General features: G+C 45.3%; 1 protein-coding gene across 9 annotated transcripts in view; it reads right to left on the minus strand.

The window, feature by feature from the left end:
* The window catches only part of GALNS (galactosamine (N-acetyl)-6-sulfatase), a 55,941-nt gene that overhangs the window by 9,506 nt on the left and 26,371 nt on the right, over positions 1-20,064 (minus strand). For 5 of the 9 annotated variants that reach the window (XR_008465957.1, XR_008465954.1, XR_008465955.1 and 2 more), the window contains exons 12-13: positions 14,705-14,826; positions 3,620-3,737 (exon numbers count right to left, since the gene is read on the minus strand). Coding sequence is in view for 4 of the 9 variants with exons in the window: in XM_054198730.1 (XP_054054705.1) it covers positions 3,620-3,737; positions 14,705-14,826 (240 nt within the window). In the remaining 5 variants the exon portion in view is untranslated. The other 4 variants (XR_008465958.1, XM_054198734.1, XM_054198732.1 and 1 more) reach the window with 4 other exon arrangements.

The raw sequence follows: 20,064 nt of genomic DNA on the forward strand, positions 1-20,064 counted from the left end.
GCTCTTACGTCCTGCTTGAAAAAAGAAACTCCTCTTGCAGCTGATGCTCCTGCGGCTCATCAACTTCCCAACTCCAAACGCTATTTAAAAAAAGCTTTAGGAAAGACTACAAATCCTTCTGCAGCAGATGATTCCCTCTTCTGGGATACAGCGGTCTCTCCTGTACAAATGCAGTCTGCTGGGACTCTGGTGACCCTCCTCTCTTCCCTGTAGTAGCATGGAGCAATCAGACCATGAGGTTTTGGTGAAACCCCAAATTCTCCTGGGATCCAGCAAACAGTTCTCATTCTCAGCACTAAGATATCCATGCACCTTCTTGAGGAAACAAGCAAAAAGCAACAGAAGGCCAAGGGTGTGAGAGAGATAAGAATGCTGGTATTTTAATGAGCATTTTGATGGATGAATTCATGAACAGATGGAGTAGGAGGCATTTATGAGACAACTACTCCAGTGCACGCAGACCAAAATTATTTCCCTGCCTTGTTTCCGTGTTTCTTGAACTACCTTTCCCCAGCACACGTACAACAAAGAAACGACGTCAGCAAGGAAACCCACTGCAAACCTCAGCTTCCAAAGGGATTAACGGAGGAAGGAATTTGGGCAAAAACTTTTTCAATTTCATGGTGTCTTGTCACTTAAAATTTGGGACTGCGGTATTGTGAATGGCAGGTCACAATTGCCATTCTGCCTTCAGAAAGCTTTTGCGTTTGTTCTCTGTCCCTTCCCCTCTCAATGTCTATCCATCCACGGAAGATTCCTGCTGTCACCTATTACAGGTCAGTTCAGCTCTGACCTATTGCCTTTCATTTTACTTATTTTTATCCTTCAGGTCGTTTATGTTTTCTTGGAATTAAAAGAAAAGCTTAACCCCAGAAAAAATGCCAGAGCAGGTTTCTATTCCATGCAGCTGACGACAGATGGCAGTGAGACACCAGCTATCTCTGCGGAAGGAGCAGACCACAGAGGGGAGCTTTGGCAGAAGGCACCTCGCTGCCCAAAGAGCTCCAGACGGTTTAAGAACAATTAATGCTGCTTTCTAAATCCGTTTCTCAATTTGAAAACGCACAACCACTGCTGGAAATTTCAGATGCTTGACCACTCCGCAGAGGTAACAAGAGATCCACAGAAACAAATGAAACGTTTGTTCTTTTGAAAAAAACAAATTGTATCTGCTTCAGTCTCGCAGTCCAAGTTGGCTTTCCTGGATCTGTGCTGTAAGTGGTGAGAGCCCTGAGGACACCATGTGTGCCCCAAGTCAAACACGCAGGCAAGCCAGCACGGCTCTGCTGCATGGAGCAACTTCTACATTTCCACAGGAGGAAAACACAGCAGAACTGGCTCTCACAGGAGCTTCATCTACGCTGCTGCTGGGATACACCGCAGATGGGCCAGCAAACACTTCCCCTGCTCAGGAGGGCTGATGCTGCTGCGCTTCCATCAGAGAATCCTTTAGGCTGGGAAGAATCTTTAAGATCATCAAGTCCAACATCAATCCCAAGACTGCAGCAGCTACAAAACGATCCATCTACTTTAATCACGGAAAAGCAAAGACAATTCTCCTCCTCTGTCCCAGTAAGGATAGTAAATGCCCATATCAAATAAAAATTTAGAAGACAGAGTTGGACATAGTATTAGTATGTGATATTTATCTCCCAGCATCCTCCAAAGACAGATTTTAGGCCCAATCAACCCCAGCAATACTATTACTACAGAAAGATTTGGTTGTCTTCACCTCTGGTCTCAAAAGCCAATAATTTAGTGCCTGTTTATTTCAGTTTGGTGACCGTGTAACTAGCCTGTTGGAAATTTACGTAGACCAGAAAACTCATAAGGTAAAAAAGCTTCCTGCTGGGATTTGAACATTTCTCCCAGGATTAGAATACCACTCAGCCCACCGAGGAGGGCTTTCTGCCTCAGATGGCCTCAGCGATCTGGTTTGAGCTTGGCCAAGCATTGGAGCAATCATTAGCTGCCTCTGCTTACAGACTAGACAGGCATAACTGGACTTGGCCAAGCCCTGGACATTGCTGTAGCCAAAGCAGAAGTGGAAGCCCGTGGTCTGCAAAGCTTAGAATCATAGAACCATAGGGTGGGAAGGGCCCTCTGGAGATCCCCCCGTCCAACCCCCTGCCAGAGCAGGGTCACCCAGAGCAGGCAGCACAGGAACACGTCCAGGCGGGTTTGGGATGTCTCCAGAGACAGAGACTCCCCCACCTCTCTGGGCAGCCTGTGCCAGGGCTCTGCCACCCTCAAAGGAAAGTCCCTCCTCATGTTTAGGTGGAACTTCCTATGCTCCTACCCAACTGAGCTAGAACAAGGCACGCTCAGGGAGAAGACTGACTCTCATTAGCCCCAAGGAGAGGACTGGGGTACAGGACGAAGTACAGGACATCCAGTCCATCACTTTTTCCATTATGCAACACAAAGACACTGCATGTTGACAAACAGGGATACCAGATGTTTTCACAGCACCTAAACACACTGCACCAGGGTAGCTGCAGAACAGCAGAGTATGCCTACATTTTATGAACCAGTTTTGGAACTGGAATTAGCACAGAAGAAATGCTTTTCCAGTGAAGGTCTCTGGCAGCAGCCAGGCACTGGGGAGAATGCCTGAACCCAAAAGGTCCCAGAGGAGCACAGAACAGTGTTTATTAAGGGAAAAGTTGAATAATGAAAGAAAACAACACAGAAACAATGGTCCTTCAAATCTTTTTCCTACTTAACGTCCAAAAATAAAAAGATGTGACAAAGCTAAGAAAGATCTTTGCCTTCTTACTAAAGGGACACGGCTACACACTTCGTACTTTTCTGTCTGGCTGGAGATAGACCCTAAGCGGCAGGTACTGACTGTTTGTTTCAGAATCACAGAATCATAGAACGGTTTGGGTTGGAAGGGACATTAAAGATCATCTTGTTCCAAGGCCCCTGCCGTGGAACAGGGCAACATCTCCCGCTAGACCAGATTATTTCAGCATCAGAAAGATTTTGCCTGTTACTATTTTGTGTCAGTCTAAAGACGCATCGCTTTAGACTGCACAAACTCTTGCCATCTGACAACTTTACCTCCTACAAACTATCCAGTTTCTTTCTCAGGTTCTCAACACAGCAAGCAGCATTTGACAGGAAAGCCAAACTGTAACTTCCTAACACGCAATTTGAAACAGAAAACAGAATTGAAAATGTTTGTCATGTTTCAAGCCATAAAGACTTCAGAAAAGCCAGGCATGGGTGGAATTGGAGGAGACCGAGCAAGACCAAAGATCACTGAAAAAGAGCCACTCGAACAGGGGACTTTTGAGAATTGCAGAAAGGGATTAGAAAGGAGAAGAACGTACAGCTGTACATACTGCTGCATCTCTAAGGAAGGAAGCCACAGAGTTTATCACAGCGTGTTGGTAGAGCTAACCCCACGCGCTTTGTACGAGCCTTCCTATGCCGCTGCGTTCCACAGGTACCAAACAGCCCTCTCCTCCATGGAACAACCAGACAGCCCTTCAAATGGGTGAGCGTGAGTCTCTTCTCCATCACTTCCCAGCATGAGGTGACATTTTTAAGCCTTTACAAAATATATTTTAAGCTAAGGATTCTCAAAGGCGTTTATGCTTTAACCACTCACCATGACGGCCTTGTCGCACACGTTAAGCTGTGGCTCCCCTGGCACCACGGTCGCTTTGTGCTGCCGGACAACGACAGATATTTGCTCCATAGCCCTTTGGTATTCATCACTGGCAAAACTAGAATGTGAAAAAAATACAGACATTACTAAGGGGGCTGCATACACAGCATCATTACAGCGTCCACATCACTAAGCTAGGTCAGAAGACTTTTCCTGGGCCACAGGCAAAGGAGAAGAGTATGTAAACACGCAGTTGACACTAATTGTCCACAGGTCCGTAGGGGAATGAAACATCTGGGCCGACAGAGTCCAGCCTGGCTGGGCCTGGAGGCTGCAGGTCTGAGATGATCTGCTTAGGGCAGCAAGGACGGCAGATGGCCTGCCCGCCCCAGCAAAGAAGCACATGGCTCCTGGCAGATCATCTCTCAGCATGGGGCTTCAGCTTTGAAAACAGCCAGTCCCAGTGGCCCCAAATGTGCCGCTTCGTAGTCAGGCAGATACGCTGCAAGGTCCTGTCGACTCCCAAGGGGGATCTTGTTGGCAAAGGTGGAGTGTACAAAGAAGGGTGCTTCTGGGGTTGCCCTCAAGCTGTGCCTTAAACTATTATCAAGGGAGACTTCCTAGACACAGGACAAACACCTTGCCAGACACGTTACTACATAAATAAGTTTGCTGAGGCGATCCTTCCTGTGTGTCACCCAAGAGGTCACCCAGCTCTCTGCGTGTTCATCCTCCGCTCTTTCAAGTGCTTTTCCATAACACGAGCATCACACAGAGGCATTTATTGTAGGGAAACAAAGGTAATGTCAATACTTTGTTTTTCAAGAGTGTTCTCAAGCTAAGGGTTTCAAACACAACCGTTGGCTAGTTAAACTTCACAATCACCAAGTCAGATGAACTAATATTATGCAAACAGGAAGATGGAGGAGAAGAAGAATAGAAGGGACTTGTCCAAGACAAGAATACCTCCCCCGTTTCGCAACATCCACTCCGGGGTTCTGCCCCATCTACATTCTTCCATTACAGCTTTATTATTCCAAGCTGGGACCCATCTGTCATGCTCCAAGCCCTCATACGGGGTTATAAATTACCAGATTTTACTCCAGTAGGTACTTGTTTAAGTGGTTCAGGGTGTACTTCACTAATACTTGAATTATTTCTAAAATGGAGGATTACTACCCAATGATCTCATTTTGTCCATCATGTTAAGAGTCACTTAAAAAACAGAGAGCGGCAAATCGCTTCTGAAGATAAAAGAAACAATGCAGCTTGGTCCTGACCTCAGGCTCCCTTTGCTTACAGTCCAAGCTGGCCACCAGCCCCACACTCCAGCTAATTTCCTTCTTTGAAAAACAATCACATTTTGAAGCCCAGTAATGTGCCAGCAGTTTCCAGTAAACCCTATAAATATCACATCTCGGCAACCATCCAGAGAGAAGCCGATTGTGGGGATGGGCCTGAGCTTTGCTGATAGAGAACCGGAAGGGAATTTGAAATGACAAGCTCCAGCAAACTAATCTGTTGCTCTCACACCCAGCTAGCTGTATCCTGGTGGAGCGGCTATCACCGGGACCGGCTGCTTGATCTGTACGGACCACCCTGAAATTCACACTATTCTCGCAAAGCTCCCAAATTTGCTCGCTCCTCTCCCCACGCATCCCACCTTAGCTCTCACAGCAGCCGGCTGCTGACCCCTGCGCTGCCCCAAAGACTCTGCCGAAAACAGTGGGGCAGGCAGAAGCTTGGGAGCTGCCAAAGCCCGTCTCTGACTCACAGCCTGCTGAGGACGCTCAAGGCAGCGATCAGCCAGCGCTGCATCCCAGGGGCACAATGGCCTTTCAGTTTGGCAAGATTTTATCTGGAAGCCCTCTGGTCGCATTTCAAGCGCACAGGATTGCCAGCCCGGCAGCCCGCTTGAAAAAAATCAAAACAGATTTTTTAAAAGAGGCAGAGAGGGTTTAAAGCTAACCCGTGTTGACACGCAGAGGACAGCGAACACGGGAGAGCCTGTGCATGGAAAGAAAAGGCTTCAGAGACAAACGCAGCGAGGGAGTCTGCCTAAAACCGCAGGCGAGTACCAGGGATGCACACAGCACGTTCTCAGCTGGAGACTGGATGAAACAGGGCAGCCAGAAACATTTTAAAGCCTTCCATACTCTAGTGATGGAAGTGGAGATGAAACACGGTTTAGTGAGACACGTGTATTTCAGTGTTTTGGATTTCTAATGCAGCTATTGTGCCAGGATTCAAAAGCTCTTCCAAACCCGAGCTAATGACACTTTATTAAGATCCTCATATTAAGGATTAATATGAATTAATACATATTTTAATCAACTATTAGAGTCTAACAGATACTCTAGATATCAAATCATTTAATGCTTCCTACTGCTGCTCTTGTAACTATCGAACGTGTTTATTTCTGTCACATGCTTGTGTCATCTCTCCAGCGTTCAAGATCTTCTTTTGGAAGTGGACCCATACGATAAAATGTTGCTGCTAACTAATTAAGCTCCACAGCATCTTTGCAAATATTTAAGTGCTAAAGAGATCGCCCAATTTCATCCATCGAAACGGCTTTTCATACATAGGATTCCAAATTAGCTATAATCTGGACAGACCCGTGGAAAACACAGCTGCGGTCTGGATGAAAGATAAACAATATGTTGTCATGACTGCTGCTTTTTGCTCCAAATATGCCAGTCCTGCTGCAGTGAAAAAAAGATAATAAATCTTTTTGCTATAATCTTAACTACTGCATTGATCCATGGCATTGTTGCTCATTAGCAACCTACAACACGTGCATGCCGCAGTATAACAAAGTAGGCTCGAGCCATTCAAATCATCGTCTTGCTTTAATTCCCATGGTCAGGACAGCCCTGGCTTTTTCAGCTAGCTCAGCAGTGACAGGAAATCTTGGCCTAACCTCAGTTCCTGGTGTTTTTGAACCGCTCTCCCCTGCGGCTTCTACACTTTTAGATTATTTCAGCATTTCGCATAGGCTGAATGACTTCCCCGAAGCATGATAGAAACGGCCGGGCACATATAAAAGACTCGCACTCCTCACATAAGTACAAAGCTGGCTAAAGCTAAAGAACACGTATAGATTATGCTCCGAGTCATACCGCTAACCTATAAACCTCGTCTCAGTAGGGCTTAACATGCTCTTAAGCTGGCTAAACCTGTTGACACTAGCTTAAAACATATCCGATTGCAGCTGTCTTCCTTGTGTTGAAGTACACGACAGCGACAGACCCCGAGTGCTGTAAGGTGTCATTCAATCCTGGAAGATCATCACAGATTGTCTTCAGATGCCTCAATTAAACACATGAACTATCTTCCTCATCCAGACGCGTATCGAGTCTCCACACATAACAGGGGACCGCAGTGCCTGCCGGATGGTACCAGCCCCAGCGCTGGCATTGACATGAAACCGGAGGCACACGGAGACAAAGCCGTGATGGTGGTGGGGGTTGGTATTCCTGTCTTGGGCCCATGGAGATCCCCATTCTGCGCTTTGATGAGCTCGGGTTTTGTTCAGACCAAGCTGATTAGCTCCACAATACGAACCAAGATCCAATATCCATGCAGCAATTTGTAAAGTATTTACTCACTGCATACGGAGGGTTAAACATGTCTCCAGCCCTATGCAAGAAGGGCATTTTGAGACAAAATTCGCAAGAGAAGAGTGCCTTTAATCTGTGTGTAAGATGTGGATAATTACTTCATGGTAATCAGTCTGAGTTGTTAATGGAGCTGGGAACCTCTTTTACTCTTGCATGGCGTCCCAGCATTTTCCTGAATGCAGATGCAGGCTGCAAGGGCAGGGTTTGCTACATTCTCTGTTCCAAAAAAAAAAAAAAAAAAAGATATTATCTATACAGGTGTTTGGGCATTGTTGTCTGCATGAAGATCCAGACCTGGCTGCCTCCAGGGCATGCTGCATTTTGTATTCCAGTTCAACAATCCTGCAGAAGGAGAGCTGGGAATAGCACTGGAAGAATGAGAGGGTGAGCAGGTGGTGTTGTGAGGAGTTTGCTAAAAGAGATCCCCCAGCGTACATGAAATTATTCCACGCTCAGAATGAGGGAACGGAGTGGACAAAGTCCAGGGTCATTACACTAATTGACACTTTACCTCCAGGAAGTCTCTGGAGATCCAATCAGGGCTGGATTGCGAGCGCAGGGTCCCAGGCACAGGTGTGGCCTGTGCTTCCTTCATTTAGTGTAATTGTGCCTTGGCAATCTGTTCCCATCTCCTCCCTCGCCAAACACAACTCCAGTGTAACCTGCTCTGCTATTAACCCCACCATGCCCTACGCTGAAATTCAGGTTTGGAAGAAAGAGGGTTTGTCTCGCGCTGCTTTTGGTGTTAGAGCTCCGGTTTAATCTTGCAGCCGTCAGTCTTTCACCTTCAGGTCTGCTGGCATCCTGAGCTGCGCGGAAGGGGAGAGGGAGACTCTCCACCGTCATAAATACACCCTCAAATCGATCAGAACCGGAGCAAATTAAAGAGCATTTTCAGCATTTTCAAAAATCTAGATCTTGATGTTTTATACCTCGTCCTGATGATTCATGTGTGGGCACAGCACAGTATGTCTATCCTGGGAGTGACAGGACCATGTTTTTATTGAGAGGAGTGTAACAAAATGGGTATCATATATAGCGTGCTTCATAGAAACCTGACAGTGGGCTCTTAATACATGCTTTCAGATTTATAGCGTGTTTTACCAGACGCACATGAAGTTATGAGAAGAGCAAAAAACTTGGCTAATGAAGGAAGTATATTTTACTTCCTTCTCCACTGGAATTATTTTAATTAAAAACATTATTTTTAATTGTGAAATACACCCAGATTCAGGTAATTTGATTTTATCTGTTATCAGTGCTGTGAGGCTGCTCAGCACTGTCGTATCCAAGTCTCGATCTTGTCCCATTATTCAGTCTTCCTCAGTTCCTCTCTTCTATTATCAAGCTTATTTTCAATTTAAAGTCTGCACAATACATGCGGCAGACAACAGGTTTGGGGCTCTGCTGCTGAAACATGGCAACTTGAAAAGATCCACAGGGCCAAAGAAAAACAAAAAAGGAATCAAACGGAAGAAAGCCGGGCTGCTCATACCGCAGTTCAACTCTTTGGTCCAGCAGCATCTGCAGGGCCCCAGATGCAAATACCCTGTACGGGGCACGTGGCCAGTCAGCCACATGAGTACGTGGAGTACTGATGATGCCTCTCACCTGTGTGGATTCTCTAATGGTGTCCACAGCCTTCCTTGCAGCAAGGAGATGCGATCATGCTGATCCTCTACCTGGTCACCTATTTTCAGGGAAGTCGTTAACTCCCCGGCTTCGAGAATCCTGCCTTTCTGCTGGATTTCATTGTGACTGACCGCAGCGTTGAAATAGCAGAGGGGATAAAGGCAGAGTGACTATGTAAAGCCTTAGCCTCTGCGTGGACAGGTAACAGAAAATAGCGACTGTCCACCTGATCCTCCCGCTAGTTGCTTCAGTGGTATTCCTGAATCATCATTTAAGCAATGTGTCCTTCAGGCTGCTCTCTGAGGCTGTAGCGCTGCCTGGACCTGTCTCTGAAGATGTCCATTTCAAACTGCACTTTGCATTTTTGAAACCACTTCATGTGCCTTTTTACTTCCAATATTCCTTTTTATACAGCACCACGCTAGTCTAGACAGTTACTCATCAAAATACCTGCAGGCTGCTGGTCTGCCACGATTCAGCCCAAGTTACAGGTTGCTCAAACGGCGTGCCACAACACAGAGCGCTGATCCCGGACTGGGCAAAGAGCAGCCATCGACTGAGATGAGTTTGCCTCCATTCTTAGTCCCCAGGCTAGCGACTGTCCTGCGCAGATGTATTTTTCTTCAGCCCTCTTCCCTCCAGCGCTGGCTGCGTACCGGCTGCCGCGCCTGGCTTTCATACTTCTGACGACCTTTCTGCATCCAGCCCCTACATGGCTGATGCTCCATGTTTTTTACTGGCATCGCTGAGGCTCTTTATCCATAGCTCTCCACGGTTTCCACAGATTTAGTGTTCCTCAATGCCACCTCTCCTGTGGCAGCAGCTAATTCGCCCCTGCAATGCAGCTGGTACCATTTCCTTCTTTTTCAAGAAGATGAGGAGTCAGCATCTCCCCTGGGCAAGATTCTGGCTCTTTGTTATACACATTTTTTTCCCCATTTTGCACCTTCTGTCTTTTCCCCACAGAGAGGTTTCTGCCCTGATCAGTAAGGTGAGACTGGCAACTTTTCAATCAGATCCTTTCGCCTTTAGCTTCCCTTCAGGAGCTTCTTCCCTTCTTTTCTGGCTCTGTAACCAGTGCAATTACCTCTCTGATGATTTCCTGGATTTTCCGTCTGCTTGAAATAGGCACTTGTGAGCTCTCTTGTTAATTAATGTGTTCTAAAATCATTATCTTCATCAACCAAGCCTTATCAGCTCCATTTTATCCATAATAGTAAAATCTATTGCCCTAAGTAAAACACAGGTATTTTGACGTTCAAAATTTAGTAACCTCCGTTGTGAACAGAGGCTAATCGCTCAAAGCAGAAGCCGCTACAAACCTGGAGCATCAACAAGGTGCGAGCACGCTGTATTTACTTGTTATTAAAACTTTGCACCTCTGGCTCAAACCGACAGAATTGCAGAGGTTTCTGTTATAAATTCTTTTTGCAGCTTTGGAGTCTGATTCAAACCACTCTTTCTACTTCAGTCTGCATTAGGGATTTCGTTAACTGTATTTTAAGCTGTGCGGGCGTTTGCTATGTATTATTACTTGTGTTCTTCCTGACTGGCAATACAGTATTTTAGTAAAGGTGTGTATAAACAGTAATCTGTGACTTGGGTAATAAAACTGACAACTGGTTATGAAGACGTTACCAACAGATAATTTTACCGAATTTGTCACGTAAGGTCTGAATGGAAAAACAAGTTCCCTATATGGTACGTAGCGGACACACAACACCCCAAACATAACAGAATACGGTTGGACTCCGTGATCTCAAAGGTCCTTTCCAACCATGAAGATTCTATGATTCTATGAATTTAGTAAAGAAAGAGACCTATCAGATCTTTTAGTTCTACATGCTGCTAAATTTGAGAACAAGGTCAACCCACAGTTTGCGTGTCTTTATACGAAGCGAAACCCCCTTGTAATTGCATCTTGGGAGGAAACAAAATACTGCTTAGACTTAGGGAAATGCTTCTGCTTTTTGTGCTGCCTAACACACAAACTTATTTATATTTTAAAGTTGAGAGCTACAGAAAAAGACATCTATCCCACAGTTTACACAATCTCTTGGATGAAAAAAAGACACAAACGGTTCGTTTCTCACTACACAAGGACCAGATAACAAGGTAACTCTTACTTATTTAAGTGCAGTTAAATTATAATTTTTGGCAACCAAACGCAAGATTATTTACCATTAACCACATTTCTTTGAAATATATTGCCCGTATATACCCTGGTATTGCAGATGTTCTTATTAAAAGCACCTCTCCAGATGCCAGTTTGGCCTCATCAGTACCTGTAGGCATGTTCATGCGCTACCTCATCCTGCAGCCATATAAACATTAAGTTTGTCCTACGGTGCCAAGCTTCTCTCAACGCTAGGACCCCAGAGTCCTGCAGTTCTCAGGTGAGACCTCCTCTTGCCAGGAGAGAGGGGGATAAGAGCTTGGTAGCGAACATACCTGATGGTAGCGCTTGAGCATGTCAGGCCTGAAGGTCAACTACAGGACAGGGATCTTGCTCCATCCAGTCTGTTGATGTGATGATGTAAATATGCCATCACCTGGGCAAGCTCGGGCAGCGTGAGAACTCATAACATGTATTTGGCACGGCTATGAATCCCAGCTAACAAAATGCAAAGTCTGTGAGGCTGTTGGATTGCCAGGCTGAAGTTCCAGTCCAGACTGAGAAACATCAGTAATTATCTTTCAAGGCAAAGAGGTAAACACAACCACGTCCCTTGGCAGAAGCTGGGGTGCAGGAGGCGGTCCAGACAAAACCAGAGGGGCAATAGCAAGAAGAAACAGTCACAACCCTGTTGGGAGAGTCTGTTCCTAGAGTCAGACATGCGGAGGGATGCAGGCACGGCCTTACATGAAGGGGAACATAAGTGCAGGGTGCCATATGGCTCAGAACTGCCAGACGTGTCCTCAACATGATGACAGGACCTGCCTGTAATTGCCTGACCAGTTTTTCCACTGCGTGAAAAGTGCTCCTGTGGGAGATAAGCTTTTGCTGATATTGTTTCCAGGCAGGCTCCCGGAAATCCAGTGAACTGTGTCAGGAAGAGGAAGGACTTGTCCTGCTTCACCACAGAACCCAGAGAACTGAGAATTTTATGTGCTGTCTCTAGATCTTGAAGGACTTGCATCTTCAGTAGCCCCTTTAGCAGCCAGTTCTCCAACAGAGCCTGAAAAGGCTAATCCCCATGTTATGAGATGAACTGAAATTGTAGCCCTGAAAAAGTCCCTTAGTGTCAGGCAGTACCTTGTGTGCACAGTGTCACGACCCAAAGACATTTCAGATGAGATGCCTGAGCAAGTCAAAAGCGTTGCCACAGTTGACTGAGCTGACTGATTTCTAGGATTCCGCGGCTCCGAGATCCCCTAGGATTCTAGCAGGAGCCCAAATATATAAGCAGTAAATCTCTCTGGAGATCGTGGGCTGCCTGGCCTTCGTGCACAGCAATAAAACCTCCTACCGGTGGTTTTGCAACTGACCCCACTCCAACACTAATGCAAATCAGGAGATATGAAAGATTATTAAAATCATTTTAGGGAGAAGAAAAGGCTGTACTAAAATAAGGAATAAATGAAATAAAAAAAATGAGAAAGGCAGGCAGAGAGAACAGGGCATCGGTGTGCCACGCTGCTCCTTCGCAGCAGCGGAAAACCTAATAAAATCCAGTACAGACTTAACAAAGCAAAGTGGTAAAAGTAAATTACATAAAAGAGGGAAAGATACCAATAAATGAGGGGTGCAATGCAAATTTTTCTGAATTCTTTGGCAACAGAACGAGGCAGCGGAGGAGCCAAGCTAGTGAAAGAGCTATGTGATACACCCAGCTCCTGCAGGGCTGCAGGAGGATGAACAGAGGAGCGTGGCCAACATGGACTGCGAACACACAGAAACCTCGGGCTGCAGCACGAGCGATACGAGCACACCCAGCATGTACGGACAGACAGATGCACGCTTGGAGGAGAATGCTGGATTCCCTTCTGAGAAACATTAGTGTCGGGACTCCCAACAGGCTGTCTGCCAAGGGGGATAATTAAGCTAAATAAAAATACACAACAGTAACAGCTCCACAAATGAGTATAATTTAATTACCACATTCAATATAGGAGACCCACTTCCCATGAGTTTTCCATTGTGACCAGAGAGGAGACAATAGCAACAGAACGTGCTGCAGAAAGGAAGATTCATTTACTAAAAAGAGGCTTTCTATTAGGGTCTGCATATTAAACAACATCACAGCTTTCTATAATCATGTCATAATCTTGCTATAAAATTCAATCAAAGCAACAGCTTGTGAGTGTCCAAAAATCAATGGAACTGTATGAGAAATGATTGCGGATCTAACACTGGGATTTATTTCAACGCTTAATCTGTGGTGGTGGTAAGGAACATCTAACCAAGAGGGAAGCAGGTGTCCTGCAAACACCTCTTAGGGAAGAGCTCTCCCTCAAATTCAGAGGACACACAAACAGTGGGCACGCTACAGTTCACTTAATACTACCCATTTGTTTGATTTTTGCAAAAAGAGGTCATTTCTATCCACTCATCTTCCTAAAATAAAAGAGTTGTTAAACCAAACAGGGCATAGTCTCATCTGGAATCCCAAGCCACTGGCATAGTTTCACTGAGCTGAATTTAAAATGCAGGAGCTGCAGATTTGCTTTATTCATTAGTGCTGAAATGCAATAGAAAGCGAGAGCTAACATGCTGGGCTTCTGAAGAGCTTTATACACTGCGTAATGCACCTCTAGGGTGCTCATCTGTTAAGTGAGAGAGAAGTGAAAATATTTTTCCTCCCCTTCTCCCTCTAGTGAAAACACTTAGTGGACAGCTCAGGCTCAGTTCTTTTGAAAGTAATGGAGCGAGTGTATCCACTCAATTATTTAAAACAGTTGAATAATTGCAGTCCTGTCAGCTCAGAAGACATCTCTCTGTTAAAGCTGCTGCACAAAACCATTTCTGTGCAGACGATCACAGTACCGCTAGTTTTCTCTTTATTTATTTCCACATTCTCCGAGTCGGAGCCACTGGTGAGGGATGAGGCCACGTGCCCCTGTTTGCAGCTAGTTTTGCCGCAGGGTAAAACTCGGTAAGTAGAAGGAAGGAAGAAGGGAGGTAGGGACACCTTGGGAGCTTTTTTGCAGGTGGCAGGTTTATACGTGGGCTGTGCTGGCTGATGACTACATGAATCCTTACAGAAATCTCTCAGGGCATGGTGTGTGTCGTAGATAAATGTTAGAATAGTAGGCTTATAGGAAAATGGATTCAGACAGCCAGGAGAGTCCAAGGATGGAAGAGGATTGGCCACCAAGTCCTCTTGCTAAAGACCCCCTGGAGAAGCTCCTTTAGCAGAGTCTAGAAGATTGGAAGGTTACCACATTTGCTTCCACAGATTCCAATGCACAGAGGAAAACCACCGCGGAGTATGCGAAGATCGCTAGATGTTTCTTCCCTACCCCCAAAACACGCAGAGAATCAGAGCTCCAATGCACACGCTCATCAGTGCCACTGCTTTGTTCCACAGCTGCCCTGAGCTCAGTCCTGTCCTGTTCAAAAGTGTGTGTTTTGCCTCCTCCGTCAGGGGTGGTAAGACACAGAACAAGAACGACCAGACTCACAAGTTGAGCCGTGGACATGTGCGCATCCATCTAACCTGATCGTTTGAAAATGAAGATTTGTTCCTTTCTTTTTACTACTCCCACCAGTAATGGCTTTCTGGGACAGCTTTCAAGCAGATTGCATGAAACAACTACCAAGGCAAATGAACTATATAAAGCATACACAGAGTGCTGAGAATTTTCATATCTTCCTTAACTGGCTCACCTTAATGGGTACTTCTCTCCAGGGTCCCTCCCCAAGTGGAAGAGCAGCGGCAGGCTGGTGTGCTCCTCCTGTGTATGTGTTGTCACTCCAGAGACATTCTGCCCAGGACAGAAATCAATGCCCTGCAGTGAAGAGGAGAGAGGTCAACAAGGGAGGGAGAAATATTTTAGCTGATGCCACTTTCTTCAGCACCTTGTTCCAATATACCCACCAAACCTCAGAATTATTTTAAACCAAGAATCCACTTCAGTGTGCAGAATGGATTCTGATCTGATGGGGTAAAATCAGGTGACAATGTTAGCGTTGCACTGACATAAAAGCTGAAGCAGACCTTACATTCTTGCCTTATAAAAAAGTAATCTCTATAAAATATTCATTAAAATGAAATGGCAAAACAAAAGACAAAGAGGTGAAACCATTTAATCATAAAAATTCTGCACCCATAAAGTATCTTCTCTCTTTGGTTTCTCTGGCTTTGAAATAACACAGAGAGGATCGGATCACTTGGCAGTTCTGATCAAAAAGCGACGGTCCCAGAGGAAACACCCAGCGAAACCAAGGGGCATTACCCTGACAGGCAACGGGCACCTGCTAGCCTCCCTGAAAACTCAGCTTGCCAGCACCTGACACCAGACCTGAAGGATTTGTTTCACTGAAGAACGAAGCCAATCTGGGTAATTTTAAAGAAAGGGGTGCATTTGTTGATCTGATTCATAGCGTCTCACCTGAGGCACCCACCTGGGAAGGAGAGCGGGGCTGAAAGAACTGCGTTAAGTTCAGAGACATTCCTGTCACGAACATTCAGGTCTGCAAGGTCAGAAGTTGGGATTTTCCCAGTAGGGGCAGTGGATACGGAGGGCACAAATACTGGCACTCTCCCTTTGCTAGCAGCTATGGCTTAAAGTGCTCGCTGGCCACCGAGGGACTGAGCTAGCCAACTGCTAGCCCAGAGCGGTGAGCTCTCTGCATCTGCCCTTGCACGCCTTGCCAGGCTGCGTCTCCCGAAGCCCAGCCAGTTATTAGCCAGGTGTCGAGCTCCCTAATCACCTAGAGCCTGGCCTGCAGTCTTGAGGGCTAACAGAACCCATTTAAGCCCTGGGAATAGCAAAAAATGCAAAGCACTAATTTCACTGAACAGCAAATAAAGCAGGGGGCCCCACAGACCGGCAAGGACTAGCACCAAATGGACTTGTTAAAGCTCAGTTTTACAATTCCAGCTAACACGCTGCGCTCCTTACAATACCTCAAAACGCCCCAAGACACGGACAGAGACATGGAGAGAAGGTAAATGGGAATATTTCAATGGAGGTGGGAAAGCAGCTGTAGCATTTGCTTATAAAACAAACAAACTGAAAAGGCTCTCTACAGATGTGGGTAGGATTTGATTGGCAAACAATTTTCTAAAAATATCCAGTGTTTTTAATGGACAGCTGGTCAGTGGAGCAGTTAATATTCTGCTTTTCAATAAAGCAAGAAGTTTAGAAGCCCATGAAATCCCATTTATCTGCACAGAGCTATAGATTCCTGAATCACTGACTGGAAAAATAAGGGAGTTGCTTGATAGGTTGTAGTGGCCTACCAATAATGGACTTTAAATGGATACAAAAATGATTGACCTTTCCACCTGTGACACCACAGGCCTCTGAAAGACACAGTGAAAAATAGATTTTTATTTTTATTTTTTCAAAGGAACGGTTAATGAAAAGGTATCAAAGCCTACGTAACATCCAAATTATAATTTGGATGCAAATCAAACAAGCAATTTAATTAAGAGCCCGCTAATTGGTACAATGCTCTTCGGCTGCAAATGCTTTAGTTTGAAAGAAGATTTTAGTCTCTTGGGTATTTGTTTTCACATTGCTCTGTTTACATTTTATCTTTTGTTTCTTATAAAATCCTTGTAGCTGAGACTCCAGAACACAACCCAGGCTACGTCCCAAAGCCTCCCAGGAAAGAAAGGGCTGTGACCACTCGCCTGATGCCACTAGCCACAAGCTATCTGTCTTTCTAATCTAAACACTCAATGCCCTCTTCAAAAGTAGACTATTGGGGAAAAAATAAAATAAATAGGAAAAAAAAAAAATCAAGCATACCGTTTTATGACATTGATGAATAACTCTCTTGAAATATGGCTGAAACCGCCCTTTAAATTTCTAAGGCCTTTCAACTTTAGCTCCACAAATAAAATTGACTATTATTATTTTTACGTACTGTGTGACTGCCAATATTCAACCTACAGAGAGAGCATAAAATATTTTCTACCTGCTCATCAACAAATGAGCAAAAAATAAGAGGTAAAATTACATCCTCGTACCCCTGATCAAGGCATTGTCCTGCATCAGAGTAAGTAATTCACTACAGATACAGCCAGAGGAGATCAGTCTTCCCTCCCTTAATTTATCACACACAACTCTATGTCATTTTTATTATTTTTTTTTTGTAAGTCAAAGCATTTTCAGTTCTCAGGATGGAAAGAGAAACATCAGCTATACCAGTAAACTGAAAGTCTGTGATCCCCAAGTCCGGATTGCTTTTCTTTTCTGGAGCAAAACCAGTAAAAATTAAATCTGCTTGAGATTTGAGAAGTATTTAAAGCAGAGACAATACACACTCCGGAGCATCTGGACAATGCCTCTGGTTGCTTGGAGAGCATGCAAATTTGGTCACTTGTGGTGCTGGGAGCTGGGGCGGAGGGACACGCCAAAACTCCTTGTTCTATGTCTTGGATGGGAGAGAAAGAGCTGCCCCCCAGCTCCGCCACCCCAGACAGGCTGCAGGACAACAGGCCTGCTGAGGAAGGGCACTCTCCTCCTGGGAGAGTGGTGAAGGCTGATAGAGGATAATTTTAAATCATGTCACCATTTTGGATCGTTTCTTGCTCTTTATTAAACAATTTATTATTTTTTTCCCCCTTGTAAAAGCCTGATCCAACAACATGCCCCGTGGAGCCCAAGAACGCCGTGAGCTTCAACAATAAATGCAAACGGGCCAAATTCTCAGCCTGAGCAAAAGCCACATCGTTCCACGGGCAGCAGAGGTGCTCTCCCCATTTATGCTGACAAGGGACCGGCTTCAGCTCTCTGGCACTGCCAGGGGGATGGCAACTTCACCCCAAAATAAAGCCATGTTATGTTGGAGAAAAGCAGGGAGGTAGCTATGCCTGCCCAACCCAGCAAGATAACAAAACCCCGTCAACTACCACTTCATCTGCTGTTACTTCGTTAAGCTGTTTATTTGGCAGACTGTTAATAACAGTATGCAGAGGATCAATAGCCAGTGAAAGCACGTGCATAATATTTTACTCTGCACACTACCCAAGGTAATTTGCATGTTTACAGGTAACACTGATCAAACAAAGTAGAAAGGTCACTCCCTGTGTTTAACTAAATTCTTGGATCTTTTCTCCTCAATTATTAAAGCATGAAAGTCATACTAGAAGATCCTATTTAGAGCACGTTAGCTCTGTGCCTTCTAAGGGAGCCCATAAAAGAGCATCAGATGGCAACCAGAAATAGCTCAGCTCCTGCACCCTGTCTCTTGCACGGGCACAGTGTTTTGCACCACCTGGTTGCTGCAGGAGAAATTCCAGCAATCCTTTTTTTAAAAAACAAAACAAAACAAAAAACAAAAACAAAAAAACCAACACAAAAACATTTCCTGCACATCAGGTAAACCTTTCAGTGAGCACGTCTTTCTGCCCTTCTCCCCAGCAATCGTGTAACCTGGATTGTTTTTCCCTTCTTAAGATCTAGCGGCTATTGGTTGCACAGCTTATGCTTTAATTTCCAGAGCAAATGGACCACAGATGCTATGTCAATATAGACATGAGACAAATACAGCCGGTTGCCAGTTTGGGCTCTCCGCCAAGTGATGGAATCACCACTTGTGTTAACGTAAGCCCTCTGGCAATTCGTCACCCTGGCGCTATCCCAGATCCCTCCGACTTGACAAGCGGCTGCAGATTTTGATAGCGGCGCGGCAAATCTGGGGTCTGTCTCCTGGTCATGTCTCCTCATTCCACCACACAAAACCCAGAGCAGCAAAACTGTATTAATATTGGAAGGGGAAAAGAACAGCAGTTAATTAAAGCCAGGAATGTTGTTTCTTGCTGTTTGCCACAGCACGGGTAAGCGGCCGTTCTCACTCTCCTGGCAATTCCCAGCAAAAGCCTCCCAAGCCAGAGCTCTAAGTGACCAGACCCCTGAAAGTGTGACTGCCAAGCTTCAACCCTGTTGAACAAAAATTGCTTCTAATGTGTTAACTGTCTGGAAGAGACCCCAGAAGATGGGCAGATCAGCAAGCCTCCAGCGGCTCTCAAGCAGAAGCGATCAATGGCTAGCTCATATGCTCAGAGGACCACAATCAAATGTCATTATTTGTGAGGTTCTACTTGACTTCACATCCCCCTCGCAGAAAAGGCTTTATCGATCCCTTCACGTTGAAGAGAAGGGCAATCAGACAGACTGCGGCAGGAATAACCCCGTTGGCATTTTACATTAAAACAATAGGGTCTTCTGGCAGGCACCTACACCAGTCATTTAAAGACACAGGAGCTCTCACGGAAAACCACTGAAGACTACTAACAAGATACTAAGCTGACAGCAGAAAGGTTGATGTTATCAGCCACTCTCCAATGAACCAAAGGGTGTTTTCCACATTTTTTCTTAATTATTTTTTCCCCTTCTTGCATCACTGCTCTTGGAGGGCCCAAGAACTATTCTCTGCTGGACAGTCTCTGTGGCAGGCAGAGAGAAGGAAATTTCCTTTCCCTGGCTAGCTCATACTTCTGCCTTTTCTACATAGCATTAAATTAGTGAATTCCTGGAGGACTTGCTACTTACACAGATCCATAGAGAATATACATTTTTTCAAACCGCTTCTTCCAAACAAGGAAGACGAAGTGTACCTCTCCCTTCAATCCAATGGACAAAATAATTCATAACAACGCAGACTCTGAGGGCTCATATTTTAGGAATGGGAAGCTGTGCACCTAGCGTCATGGCTGTGAGCACCAGTAGCGATAATACAGAAATGCCAAGTTTGCATGCGTTATTTGTCATGCACTTTGCAATTCAGTTCCAATTTGGTAATCAACAAGATTGTCTTACTGACTAAAAGGATAGATGATGAGAGCAACAAGAACAGCAATTTACAGGAGACTTCCAGTAAGAGTCCTGCGTGACTTGTGCCATACAGGAGAGGGAGGTCCCCGTGATCATCCTTAGAGTTCTTACTTCTGCTCCAATACACAACACATGTGGCTGCTTTTATTACTGCTGATTTTTGCTAGAAGAAAGGTGGCCAATGATGGTGGAAGAGCTTATGCACTGATACCCACCAGTCCTAGAGCAATAGGGACT

Source organism: Rissa tridactyla, chromosome 4 (assembly GCF_028500815.1).
Source record: "Rissa tridactyla isolate bRisTri1 chromosome 4, bRisTri1.patW.cur.20221130, whole genome shotgun sequence".
In the NCBI taxonomy this organism is placed as follows: Eukaryota; Metazoa; Chordata; class Aves; order Charadriiformes; family Laridae; genus Rissa; species Rissa tridactyla.